General features: G+C 42.3%; 1 protein-coding gene across 1 annotated transcript; it reads right to left on the reverse strand.

The window, feature by feature from the left end:
* Positions 1-26: 26 nt before the first annotated feature.
* Positions 27-14,117, reverse strand: efs (embryonal Fyn-associated substrate). The gene is made up of 8 exons (XM_038270427.1): positions 13,981-14,117; positions 13,347-13,554; positions 10,458-11,753; positions 10,199-10,321; positions 6,192-7,103; positions 6,051-6,110; positions 2,002-2,259; positions 27-1,890 (listed from the first exon to the last, which is right to left on the reverse strand). Exons 2-8 carry the CDS (start codon positions 13,356-13,358, stop codon positions 1,705-1,707), a joined length of 2,847 nt encoding a protein of 948 aa, XP_038126355.1. The 5' UTR covers positions 13,359-13,554; positions 13,981-14,117; the 3' UTR covers positions 27-1,704.
* Between the last annotated feature and the right edge of the window lie 347 nt (positions 14,118-14,464).

The raw sequence follows: 14,464 nt of genomic DNA on the forward strand, positions 1-14,464 counted from the left end.
TAAAACAGTGACATCAGAAAACAAGATTGCTTTGTTTCAAAACTCTATTTTGTATTATGAGCAGAAATACAAAATACATACAGCAATTGTAGTGTTCATAGTAACGTGTGTTTCTTATCAATGAAAAAAAAAACCTTTAGATAAGAAAATCGCCATATTGGTGTATTGCTATGTAAAATGTTAGAAAAACATATCCAACAACTGCAAAACACTGTAATCCAAGTCTTGTGATTGAAGAATTTGCATATGCAAAATTTTTGGAAATTAAAGACGTTCAAACAAGAAACTCCAGAACAAAAAGGGTTAAAGCAAGAAAAACTATCGATCATAATGCTCAAAAATAAAACCGGAGAAGGCAATACTTCAATATACCACAAGGTGGCGCAGGTGGACAAGACAATGTAACAACAGCCCTCCAAGAAACACATGAAAACTTCAGAAATTGCTAAGCAGTCACATTAATGACCAAAAAAAAAACATCCTTTACAAAAAATTTAAACCTGTATCCCAACTTTAAGCCCTTTTCTCCCGACTTTAATACGATATGTAGCTTAAATTTAACAGTAAACATAGTTGCTCCATAAAGACCCCATTAGCCATGATGATCAAGATTAGTGTAACCAGCAACAACATAGTATTCAAAAACATGCCGGGTGTTTTTTTCCCATTAATCTGAGGATGTAGTGTGATTTATAAAGCAGTTTTTACCTGAGTGGGGTCAACGTGGTAAATTATGCATTACGCCGACCGTTTCAAAAGTCAGGCGTGTGACATTTGTGCATCCTAAAGTGAGAGATAACACCTATGCAAAAGGGTCTGTTTTTTTTCTGTTTAGTTTTTTTACATTTGCTTAATTCCACATGAGTACGCATCATTGTTAGGCATCTGGTGGGAAATGAAGATGAATGACAAAGAAAAAAAAGATGCAAAGAGACACATCCAAACAAAACGTGTTGCAACAGGTGAACTCGGTCGACAGGTTTCTAATCCACCTCACTGTGGGAAAGAACAAGATTAGGTAATTTCTCATCAATACAACATTAGTCATTCTCTAAACACTGTGAGTTTTTAAGATACTTCAATAACCTGCATAACGGTTAACTGAAGAATGTGCTGAGTGGGAATTGTTCTCTAATGGAAATGGAAAGCAATCCCCTCATTGATCTTTCCTTTGAAATACTAAAGTCAGCATGCTCTCAGAGTAATGAATAAACAAAAAAAAAAGACCATCGGGTATCATTGTACAAAGGGAGGCCAGAACAGAACACAAAGGCCCTCTTTCTGGACTATTTTTGGAAGAGTGGGCTTTACTAAATAAATAAAGGAAGGAAGAAAAACAGCCATCATGTGCAAGGAAAAGGAAATATGGCAAGGATATTAAAGCAAAGCACCCAAAATAACAGGTCCACATGGACTGCTTCAGCCTCAGGGGGATTTCAATATTCAATAACTTAACACTTAAAAAAACAAAGATATCCGACATCAAAGCAAATTTTTAAAAAAGGGGGATAAAGTCTTTATAAAGAGAAACCAACATAATGAAAACCCAGCTGAATTATAACAGCTGCAGAGTGCCGCAGGGGGAATGGTTTCCCTCACAGACAAAAGGTATGGAAATATAGTGGTGCGAGGACAAATAAGGCATTTCAACACTAAAATATAGATGTAGTGTTTATAGAGTTTCTATCAGAGCATCATGAAATATCAAGAAGATATTTGAGCCAGACGCTGCAGCAGAGTGGAGAACCCAGCGGCTTGCTGGGAGAGCTCATTGACGCGGTCCACCATCTCCTGGGTGGCAGACACTGACGGATAGTTTTGTGCTGCTCCCTTTGTTGCCACGACGACCGCCTTCAACGATTGGCAGAGTCTCCCTCCGGAAGTTGTGATCTGAAATGGGAGGCGGTAAAGGTCAGTCACCAAGACATCTGTTCTTCGTTCAGTAAAAAAAAAAGTGTTAGACCGGATGATCTAGAGAAATGCCAGGAGCTCAATGCCTACCTTGGCCCGGAGGTCGGCGGAGGTCAAGAGGCGGGACAGGGTGTCCCCGATGAACACCAGCTTGTGCGCGGTGACAATGAGGCTCTTTCCCCTGGCGACGAAGACGCGAGGTGGTTGGTTCCCCTGCACGCTGCTGTAGAGCACATCGATGGCGTCTGCCAGGGAGGAAAGGTGCGCCAGGCTCTGGGAGGAGTAGAAGGACAGCAGCTCCGAGTCCTCCAGGGAGAGCGTCACCGGCAGAGGAGGCGACGGAGTCAGCTGTTTGGAGAAACGCAACAGAAACTGAATGGAGGAGCACATTTCTAACCAATTCCACCTGCAAATATCATTTATACCCTTTGAACTTTGTCACATTAAAGCTCTAGCTGTTATGTATTTTATGTTTTTATACTTATTTATTTAGTAGAAAGTTAATAACTCATGGATTTAAAAGTATAAAAAAAATAATCTAAACAAATAATACATCTCTATTCAGCTTCATTTACTCTTAAGTCACAATATACATGCATTTTTTTTTCTTTAATTAACCCTGAGGACCAAGTAATGCAACAGGCAAGTTGGGGAGGAAGTTATGTAGATTAAAGCTGGGTTAGGATATAAAAACATCCTCATAAAAAATGCTAAACAATTGCTTTAACATTCTAATGAACCATCCCATTAGTAAAAGATGGTGGCTACAGCCTTATGCTTTGGGGGACTGTTACCTGCAGGGCCAAAGAAGGTGTTCAAAAACTGGGCGGCATTTCACGCCCTTACACTGCTCCTTGAAATCTACTGTCCTAATAGTTTTAGATGCATCCCCTCCCCTAATACAGCTGAATCAAATTAATGGCTCATTAACAGGGCTTTGCCAACTTTGATGACATGCTGAAGGAGTAATCAGTCATTTAAATTAGCTGTGGGATAGAGCAGGACTGTAGTTAAAATCTGCACAACAGTAGATCCTGAAGATCAGTTGGTGACCCTGATCTAACAGGATAATGACCCTAAACATAGGAACATTTAAATAAATCCATTTGATCAAAATATGTTTGTGTTTTCTGGGACAAAAATCCAGATTTCTAAGCACGGTTAGATGTTTGTGGCAGCAATTCAAAATGGATGATCCCGGGTGCTATCTATCCATTGTGACTGAGCTTCAGCTATTAGCTGTAATTAAAACAAGAGAAAAAAATAGAATAAAAAACAAGCTAATTTTGGCTGTTTTGGTTGGAAATACAATAATCAAGAAACAAAAAAAAAAAAAAAGAAACATTTTCCATTTCTTACGTCGAAAAATAAATAAATAAACTTCTCCCTCAATTGAATGGTTATTAGGGACATCCAAAAATTGGGGCATTACTGAAAAGGATGCCCACAAAACAGCAGATCTATGAAGTACCACCATCAGTACCACTCTGGACCAGGAAGTAACGCGACAGCTTCAAGGCACTCCACCAGATCTCTATAGCTTTTCAACACAATATATTTTTATATTGACAATGAAATGGCTAAATTGGCAAAACTAATTATAAATACAAAACTTCTGACCAAAATAAATGGTGAATAAAGTCTCTTTATGCTGGCTGTCAAGATTGATTCTGTGTCAAAGCGAAAACAAAATGGATGTGGAAGGGGGATGCTGAATTGGAAAAGGTTGTCTAAATTCATTCTTTTTTGTTTTTCTTTTTTGTTGTTTTTGTTTTAGAACTGAAAAACGGATAACGGCTCTTTTCTTTTTCCCCAATAGGGGATTTAAAGACAAAAAGGTTTCTATTCTATTTGAAAAAGAAACTCAGGAAACTTTTTTCCAAATCTGGATTTGCCATTACAAAACCTAAATCTCATGGCCAGCATGTATACAGACCTTCTACAAATTATCAACTTAAGAAAGCCACACTTTTCAGTTTTTTATCTGAAAGCAAAAAAAAAGAAGCCTTTTCAAATCACTCCACGCCTCTGCTGCTTTGGTTTCTGGTACATTCATTCAAGTTTCACGGCTAAACTTGGCCAAATTCGGATGATTTAGGAGGAGAATATTTTGCATGTCGCTCTTGTAAATTTACCTCATCTTTACTTCATTCTAATTCTTGGTAACTCTTTTCAAATCATCCCAACGGACTAACGCAAAACAACACTTGCAGACTAAGACTGAACAACAGAAAGGGAGCAGAAGAAAAAAAAAAAAAAGAGTCAGATCCAAAAGTGGGATCAGCCTAGTAAATTATTCATGTTGAAGCAAGGCTACATGGCATACAGCCCCAATGATGTCACTTTCACTTTTTTTTTTTTTTTTTTTTTATTAAAGCCCAACTAAGATTTTTTAAGCCACACATATTTATTGGAAACTGCTTCAAACTGTGAACAAAGAATATCAGGGAGGTTTACTTCACTTAAATGGAAATCAGCTGCAGAACTTTTCCTCTACATCTCAGATGTAAGTGCAGCGTTGGAGAAGCAGTACAACAAAACAAGAAGCTCTGCTGAAGGAAGAACTGTGCTTTCTGTCACTTATTGTCCTGAGAGCCTCCTTCCTATGTGAGGCCAGATTGTTGAGAATTACAAGTGAACTCTTGTTTTTGGCCTGAGCTGCCATGACAAGGGAACCCAGCGAGCGGCAGGAAAAATGCAGACTGCTGCACTGAAGACGTGACTTCAGCTTGTTGAAGTACAACAAGACCTCAGAGTCTGACGCTCAGAAGAAGAAAAAATGGTGACATTTTATAATGTTTGTATGCAGCTATTCTGTCTTTTTTTAAAACACTGCAATCAACAAGGGCTGCAGAAGCCAGTGCAAAGCAAAGTGATGATGGGGGGGATAAACATAGCGAGTCTGCTTTGGGAAGCAAACAGCTACGGAGAGCAGGATTAATGAGTCACAGTGCTTAGTAGTAAACAGAGCGCGCTGTCAAGTCAGAGTGAATAAGTGACTTGTCCAAGCGGAGCTGCTGTTTGTGCTTTAGCGCTACACAAATCATGGCTGACAGCAAGCAGAGAGTGACACAACATGGCCAGGTACAGTCACGGGAAAAAGAAAGCGCACTTCAATCTTAAGAGGTTCACATAACAGAGAAGAAACTAGAATTTCAGGTTTATTTAAGTTGCCTCAACGGCAGAAAAAGAGAACCGATGTTTTAAAAAGGGAAAGTAGCAGCCAGGTACTGCTGATCATTGATCAACAGGTGTGAACAGTTTTCTAACACGGCGTCAAGAAGCAGCTGTTGCTGCTCATCAGCCTGGGCGGAGATAAACCGCTCTATGGTGGGAAACATGTCAGACAGCTGCCAATCTGCCAAGGAACCTCACCCCAAGATTAAACTGTGTAAAGCTCAGAGAAATTGGTAAAAAAAATAAAATAAAAACCCATGAGAACTTCCTGTCTGAATCCACAATATGACAACATGAGGCAGAACGTGGAAAAAGAAAAAAAGGACTACTGGAACGATGTCCGTCTAACATAGGAGACGGATGTAATGCACCATGCTGTAGAAACTAAACTATCGGCACAAAACAATTCACACAAACTGTTGAGCATGTGCTCGTTTCACAGCCACAACCTTAAGCGCCGTGTCGTCGTCAATTCTCCCATGATCCCTACTGCGTACCAAAGGATTTCACAGTCAAATGTGAGGTCAGCTGTCCAGCAGAGGATGTCTGGTCAAAACGGGTCATGCAAAAGAAGCCCTGATCCCAAACACAGCTGCCAATCTACAGCAGAGGGGCCGAAAAGCAAACGCATCAAGGTATTCAATGGCAAAGCCAAGGTCTAGACTTTAGTCTGGAGGTTTTAGATTCTACGCCGCTCTCTTTAGATCCCACACAGCGTAATAGCCGAAGCTCGATGAACAGAGGAAAGGTAATAAAGATGATTGGGCCAAGGACGTGAGGGACGGAGAGTCAGACAGGTGTTGATGCTAAAATTGTTTTCTCCTCGTTTTCATCTCGGCTTTATCTCAGTTTCTTAACGATACGGTAGAATCTATGGTTCTAATCAGGTAATTTACCATATAACCACTCTAGAAACAGGAAGAACTTTCTTTGACTGGAGGAATATCGGGGAAATCACTCACCCTTGGCTCTCCACTTTGTCCGTTCTCGTTGAGGACCTCAGGAGGAAGATCGGGTTTACCCTGATGACATAAGAGGACAATCAGTGGCGCTGTGAATACCTTTATAGTCATTGTGTTACCAACAGCTACCAGCAGACTGACCTGCAGTTTGACATATCCAACACTGTCTCCTGTGGGTGCCGGGGGTGGGATGGGGGTCAAACCAATCCCTGCATACTCGTTACTGGGGTCGTCCTCTCCGTTAACCGGGGTCACCGTTAGGGTGATGCAGCTCTGAGCGGGAGCCAAGGGGAACATGGGTTGAGGGGTCGGGGGCAGGGGCCGCTCTTGGATCCAGCTGCCCTTGCGAGATCCCATTCCACCGCAGCATGACTTCCCATCAGCCACCGGGAGCGCAGGCAGAGGCCTGCGAGACAGAGATTCCTGCGAGGACAGACGAGGTCGCCCTTGAGCCTGTAAGAGGAGGCTGCACTCTTCGAGAGAGCGTTGGACCAGCGATAGGAGCCCCTCGGCAGGTGGAGCGTTCCCGACGGCGGATAACGCCGGAAGCAGGTCTGACAGCCGAGCCCAGGCTTGCTGAAGAGGTGGGGGAGGGTCCCCCGCATGGCTGGCTTTCCAGGTGGAAAGGATCTCAGCCAGGGAGGTAGCCAGGTCCCGTGACGACAGGGAGGAGGCCGCGCTCAGCAGCGAGTGGACAAGGTTCGACAGAGAAGCTTTCCACTGGACATCACCAGAGCCGTTACTGGAAACAGAGTGGCGGCGAGTGGAGATGGAGGAGGATGACGATGACGAATGAGGAAGGACCTCAATGGTCAGGGCGGGCATGTCGTAGATGCCACAGTCCGGCTCGGACGAGTCTTTCTGCTCTCCGCTGCTGGATCGTTTATCTGACCCCGGGACATAACAGGTGATGTCCTCAGTGGGGAGGCTGCCGGTGGACTCAGCCGGACCCAGAGGAATCCCTGGAAGTGTGGGGACACTGTAGACTTCGTCTTCATCTTCCTCAAGATTGATGGTCGACTTGTTCAGAGTGATTGTGGGAACATCGTAGACCTACAGGTTGAGGAAATAACAGTTTTCAGGGATTTTACCAGCAGTATAGGGTCCAATAAAATAGAGTTTTCTTGAGAAGGCGTCTGTTAATAACCTCTTACCAATAACACTAGACAAATCTGGTTTGGAGAAGAATTAAAAAGCTATAACCCGGTTGTTGTTGTGGAAGAACGTTCTAACTCAGCCAAATCCACGCTAATATTTAGCAGACTATACCTCCCAAGCATTCTCCAAATCTATTCCAATCACCCTCTTATTCACATGAATACAGACCCTTTTCCAACCCATTCTAAGAATTTTATTTTTTTGCAACAGAGACATTTTTGCTTTGGATTAGTCGTGCATTTGGGCTCACTCTAAGGTCACCTAAGTGTTGTTTCCCTACTCACCTAATATAAATGGCTTTAACACCACAGGAGGACTGAATTTATGCATCAACACAGTGTTGGTTTAAGAATCAGAGATATCTCACCCTCTTCTAACATTTTACATAACAAAAGTAGTAATAAAACTATGCAAGGTTCGAGCTGATAATGCATCAGGTCAATATCTGTCAAAACTTTAAGCTGCAATATTGGTATGTCTGAAAAAGTTGCATTTAATTTGTGTAATAAAACTCTTCCTCCCAGCAGTCTGGTTTTAGTTGACATGTCTTTGATATTCAACAGTAAATATGTGGAAAATGTTTTTAACACAGAAAAAATGCATGCAGTACAGTATATTTGTCAGATGTTCTACTTAAGTCTCCAATAGTTTCATCATAACCAGTCTAGTGAAGTAGGCGGGAAATTTAAATCAGCAAAAAATTTAAATATTTTATAAAACCACAAATGTATGCAAAATTTAAGCTACTCTACTTCATACCAGTGAGAGTTCTAGATCGACTGATCGATAAATTATTATTATTAATTTTAAATGAAAATTACAAGTTTTGATCAGAGTTAAAACTTAAGTAAAACTTAATAATTCAACTGAAACAAATTAGAGTATTTCCCCCCCTTTCCTGATCCTATCTTAATACAACAAATTTTTTTAATTCTTTAATAAAACGGAATTGTATCATAATCATTGTAATTCTCGTTTAGTACTATGTCTTAATTACAGGGGCCATGACTCTAGGGGCACTGGCCCCTGTGGGCCCACACTTAGTACTGCCCCTGCTTGGTTAACAATTACTGTTTTTTTTTATACCCAATAAAATAAACTGTAATCTACATGTAGGACTAGAAGGAGACGGACAAAAAGAAAAAACAGGGTCCAGCAGCTGGCTCACATTGCAGGATAAGATTAAAGGGGAGGCCACTGTGGTCAGGGTGGTGGTGGGACACCCACGGCATGGCCCTCACACATGGGTGTGACTGGGGAGAAAATAGTAACAACATTTGGACTGGATAGACAGGCTTCCCCAGCAGACAGAGACAGGTGTGGCCTCGCCTTGTGGGGGGGAGGAGGACGTAGGGAGACAGACCGATGGTGGAATGTGGGAAGAAATAGTGGCCGGGTATATGATAGGCATCTCTTGCATTCATGACCCACTGCACTTGTATAGACATGAATTCCAGAGCAGAGTCACCGCTTCCAGAAATTTCTAAACTAATGACTCCAATAAATGAAACCAAGTATGAGAAACATGAACGAGACAAAACTGTAAGTTAAACTTACTTAAAAGTACAATTGATCAATAAAGAATCCAATCAAAAACCAAAAAAGTTAATTGATAGTTTATTTTTTCTTAGCTGATATAAACCAAACAAACCGATTTTTATATTTGACACCAAGGTTGCTGTTATTTAGGATAGAACAAGATAAGTTAGATTGGTAAAGTCTAACTTCAAGGTCGGATCCGGAAACAAGACTGTAAGAATGCATGGATCAGTCGGCCAGAGATCCAGATAGGGAATAGACAACCGTTTAAGAGAAAAACAATGATTTTTCATTTATTCATTTAAGGTATAAAGACTATAAGAACATTATGCCCACGGTCTATAAACAGATCAACAGCATACGGTTTACTGTGGTTTTCCTTACGTAATAATAATAAATAAAAGCTAGTTCCTTCATGTTCTGCTGCATAACCTCCATTACTTGTTGAATTTAGTATGAAGGCGTGAACTGATTGAACCAACGGGTTATATTATTCAACTACTATCAGGTTCCTTTAGGGGTTACCCAAAAAAAAATAACAATCCTGCTGAGGCAAAAAGCAGGTAAAAAAAAAAATTAAATTAAAACAGTGTTGGCGGTTATATACCTAAATTGGTGCATCTCTAATAACTTGAGGCAAGTTAACTTAGAGTCAGAGTAAGAGAAAAATAAATATCAGTGCATTAGTTAGAATTAACCTGAAATTAGACTTTCCATTGTGGAAGTAAAATTTCAAGTATCATGTATAATTTTGAAAAAAACTTTTGGAAAAAGGGAGAAATGTCATTAGATCCACTCTAAAACAAACAAAAAAAGTATCTTGTGGGTAATTGGTAGATTTACAGCCATCAGAATTAAATCCACGCTCTTTGGTGAACATTTGGAAACTTCATCAGGTCTGGGCTGGTCTGAGGTTCTCGTCACACGATTTCATACCATCAGACTTGCCATTTTTCAGAAAATCATTCTCAACTTTTTTTTTTTTATATAAATAGGCAACATTTATTTCAAATATAATAACCAGAGCATTAATAACGCCTTATCTACAGAGGTGCTACTTGTGATTTTCACGTGCAGAAACATTTCCAAACAGCTAAGTTTGCTTGAAGCGTTCAATACGCTACAGCTTACTAGCTGTCGGCAGCAACATGTGGGGGAGGGGTAGAGTCGTAGCTTTCTGTAAGGCTCATATGGTCTCAGATAATTCAGGTCCAACAAAGACACTCACTCTGGATTTTCATAAGAATGAATTTAAACCACAAGATCGACATAAATGTTTTTTTTAGCTTCTTGTTTCAGGCCACAGGGCCCTCTGTATGTGGAGATAAAGGTAAGACTAGATTACAGGACTCAACCCGATTGCATTTTCAGATTTCCTCCAAAACACTAACATCTTTGTCTGCTCTTTTAAGACACAGAACAACACACTAGCAATAAATAACTGCTTTTACCTCTGTCTCGGGGTCAACTTGTGATTGGACGCTCCGAGGGGTGTCATAAATGCCGTCAACATCCTCTGTGCAAGCAGATGGGACCGGCTGCTGCCACCTGCCACTGGGAAGGGTGTCATACACCTAACATGGCAGCAGAGGACAACATGTTATGACTGTGGATCAGCATGAAATCATCCATCATGATGTTGGAAAAACATCAGCTGTAATGTTGGATGGCTACAAGAAGCATCATCCGGGGTTTAGGGCGCCGCCATACCTGCTCAGCTGCAACTTCTGAGCAATCCTGCTTTTCCCCGGCTTGATTCTGCACGCCGCTGCTTCTGTCCAAGCCGTTGCTCTTCTTTTCGCCGTTACTTTGAGAAGTTCTGGTTTGCTTATCCTTTTGCTGCGGGCTTGCGGGAATTTGCTGAGTTTTCGATTTGGAAGCGGTCGATGAAGGCGTTGTTTGCTGTGCGTCTTTCCTGGTGACCCCCCTCACGGGTGGTGCTGGTGGAGGGGGTTTGCGGGCAAAGCTTGGCGACCCTAAAGACTTAACCTGCCCTGCTCGGATTAACAAAGGGGATCCCCGGTGACTGGCAGTGGCAGGTTTGCCCCTGGTGGCAGCAGGGTTTGGGGGAACACCCTTGAGCAGGGGGCGGGGAGACGCTGGGGTGGGGGTCAGCGGAGATGGGTGCTGGTGGGCCAGGACAGTTGCGGGCGGTCGTTGCATGTTTGATCCAACAGGGCTGGGTGTTTGATACACTCCAGGTTGGTCCTTGCTTGCTTTAGGCTGAGGGGTTCCACTGATCCCAGCGGTTCCATTAGCAGAAAGAGCGCTGGTCACCCCACCGCCTGTCGGAGACTGATAAACCTCGTCAGTTGCAAGCGGTGTCCCTTTGGGCACCAAGTAACAGTCGTTGGATTGTTTTTCTCTTGGGACGAGGTACGTAGTGTCCTCTGGTTCATCTGTAGCCCTAGGCAGTCCGCAGGGGGAAAGGTAAACAGACTCCGAAGCTATGAGAACTCCAGGCTGCCTTGCATGCAGAGCTGCAGAAGGCATGGGGCTTAGTGGTTTCTGGTAAACAGTTCCAGACATTTCAGAGCCCCGCCCCCTTAGAGAAGGGGATCTCGGTCGTCCTGCCGCCCCGATATCCCAGTCCGGTCTGGGGCGGGTGCCAGAACTAGAGTGCGAGCGCGGCCGGCCAGCCTCCACTTTGCGTAGCTCTCCGGTGCGAGTGGCAACCCCTCCACCGGTGGGGGGTGGGGACAGGTAAACCCCGTCCGCATCGGCCGTGCTGCTGCCGGCGACGGTGCGCGCCAAAGGCAGGCTAGGGGACAGGTACACAGCGTCGTCCTTTGGTCCGGTACTAGATTCAGAGCCCGGCGGGGGGGCAGTCTGCAAAACTTTGAGGCGGTTGGCGGGAGCAATACCCTGTTTGCCATGTAAGGAGCAGAGCCACCACCCTGGCCCGTTGTGCTCCTGTTCCAGAACCATCAAGATGTCGCCTTTCCGAAAAGCCAGTTCTTCTGGGCTTTCTGCAGTGTTGTCATACAGCGCCTTTGCCAAAACCGTCTGAAAAAAGAAAAGAGGAGGAAAGATGTTTGAGGCCTTCAACACTTATTAGTTCACCAATTAAAACATCATTTTAATATACAGCCCACAATGAAACCGTTTAGGATCATGTTTTCACCCCAACAAATAATTAAACTAGCGTTTATTAACATATTTAGGCTCTCAGTTCATAACCAACTTTTTTATGGGGGGGGGGGGGGGGGGTGAAATAACAACAAATTATTTTAAATATGAGTTTATGTTCCTTTAAGGTCGTAAGAACACATATTCACGTCCTGTCAGACTCCATCTTTTAGTTTGATAGGGGTCATAATCGCTCCTATGAACCATCAATACTGCGTACAATAAAATCCTCACACTAATTCAGACATGGGCGGTTCTAGACGGGGCCAACAGGAGCCAGTGGCCCCTGATCTAAAAAAAAAAAACAAAAAAAAAAAAAAAACTGCAAAAAATGATGATGCAGCAACTTTTTTTTTAAATAATGCACAGTATGTGTATATTACCTTGACTTAAGCAGATAGATATGAAAATTTGTTGATGGAATAACATGATAAAAAAAAAAAGAAATACAACCATAATCTTATTTCAAGTGCACAGAAAAAGGCCATAACTGATGTGAAAAAAAAGACTGACTCCACCGGGGCCTGTTGGTAAATTTTATCTAGAACTGCCACTGTCACTATCTTTCGTTTAATCCTTTATCAGCGCAAGAAAAGTGCAGAGAAACTGGATTGCAACCGTCTGGGGTTTCAATTTGGTCACATGTTTTTTAAAAGAAGAAAAATGCACGAGGATAACAGAAAGCATAAAAATCTGTAGGCAGGGTTGGCAGCTCCCAACCTTGTTTAACATGTTGGATTAGCACATGAAGGCTCTTTTTTTCTGATCTTATTTCAAATTGCGATCAACTAACACCAATATCAGCTGCTCAGAACATGAAGAAACACACAAACAATCAACCACAGGGCATTTAAATCAAAATATCAAACAAAGAAGAAAAACAAATCACCATGCCGAGTGGAAAATCATGGTAAGCATGTTTTATTTAAAAGCAAGAAATTGCATAAAGTGGGGGAAGAGACCCAGAGTTGTACTGCAAAGAAATGGAGAGCAAAACACACTGAATAGTAAAGAGCTCAGGAGATCCGAATGAAAAATCCAAATCCCCATCTTGGTCAGTAATGATGGCCAAAAGAGAAAGAGGAAGCAGTCGGAGGTGGATCAATGATCAAATGGACAAGAGCTTAATGGTAATGAGCAAGATGAGAGGCAGGGGGAGGGGATGAGAGGCACATCTGTCCCTTGCTGTTTAGGGTTTAATTGCCAACCCAAAGTCAGAGAGTCAGGCCCCCCCTTTCATTTTCTAAACCAAACCCCCCCTCAGGGATGGGGAGGCTCCAATGAGCCATGTGGGACCCTTCCTCCCTTCCCCTGAAAACACTAATGAAGGCAATGAGGATCCTCATAAAACATACAGAAAAAAATACTCATAAAGGAAAAAAAAATGTGCATCAGCTTCAATGTATTCACTTCTGATCTTTAAACCACAATTAGATTAGAAGTTTTAAGGAAGGTAATAAATGTACTTACAGAGACAGACATGACTCCAAACTCATCAGATATCTGTGAAATCTAAGCGTTCAGCCCATCCATCCATCCATCACGCTCATCACATCAGATCCTCCCTCCTGATGTTGACGGGCAGCTGGGAGACTGGCTGCCGGGGCACAGCTGGCTCTGGGCTGGACTCATCTCAGCGCTCCGGGCTGCCTCCACCTCCGTTTTCAACGCGGATCTCCTGCAATCCACGAACAAACCCTCGATCACGCTTTGATGAGAGACAACAAACCGAGAAACCAAACCGGTCCGGCCGCCTTAAAAAAATATATAAAAATCACACACCTCTAATACATAAAAACGTGCCCACACTTTACGTTAACCCTGACATACTGCATTTTAAAGCATTAAAACAGCTTATATAACCTTAATAAACGGCGTGTTGAATCTGACATCAGCAATAAATATAAATTCAAGCGATTAGGAGCCGTTAAGGCGATAGTAAACCGTAGCGAGGCCTAGCATTAAACACTAACCGTCTGGATTACACTCACTATCGCTGCTAACACTCAATTCAAAACAATGGATATGGAGCAAAACGGATAAATCGGCTGCTACTAATTTGATAATCAGTTGCATCGTAGTTTAAAAAACGCAAATTAAATACCTTGCATGAGCCCTATCAATACAGATCCCATCGACGTAAAGCTTTGAGAGGGATATCTGAGAAATCGCTTCTTTCCAGGCGTGAAAATCTATGGCCATTCGGGTTCGATGACGTAGGGGTGGAGACGACGTAAAAGCGTCCTACGTAAACCTCTCCGCCATATTGTGAGAGGCTTTTTTCTTTTCTTTTTTCTCCTCTTAACTAACTGATAGCTATGGCTACCCAATTTATCTGTTAATGGAACATCAATCACTGACCAACAATTCAATAACCGCCCAATTAGGAATTGTTTAAACGAAACTTTGTTCCCGGGGAAAATAAACAAAAAGAACTCTTTATCTAAAACTCCCCATACATCCAAAAGCTAAAGTTATTTTAAAATTTGATTGCAATTTACCCCTCAAGAGAACTATTGAATTTGTTTTAATATTGATGAAAATAAATGCTCATTCTGTGAGAGGGATATAGAATCAATAGATTTCTA

Source organism: Cyprinodon tularosa, unplaced genomic scaffold (assembly GCF_016077235.1).
Source record: "Cyprinodon tularosa strain WSP-4 unplaced genomic scaffold, ASM1607723v1 ctg76, whole genome shotgun sequence".
NCBI classification, from domain to species: domain Eukaryota; kingdom Metazoa; phylum Chordata; class Actinopteri; order Cyprinodontiformes; family Cyprinodontidae; genus Cyprinodon; species Cyprinodon tularosa.

Coding starts and splice junctions, on each gene's coding strand:
- efs (XM_038270427.1), bottom strand. Junction 2,260..6,050: donor GACAAAGTGGAGAGCCAAGG/GTGAGTGATTTC, acceptor TTCTCCAAACAG/CTGACTCCGTCGCCTCCTCT. Junction 1,891..2,001: donor CCGCCGACCTCCGGGCCAAG/GTAGGCATTGAG, acceptor CTCCCATTTCAG/ATCACAACTTCCGGAGGGAG.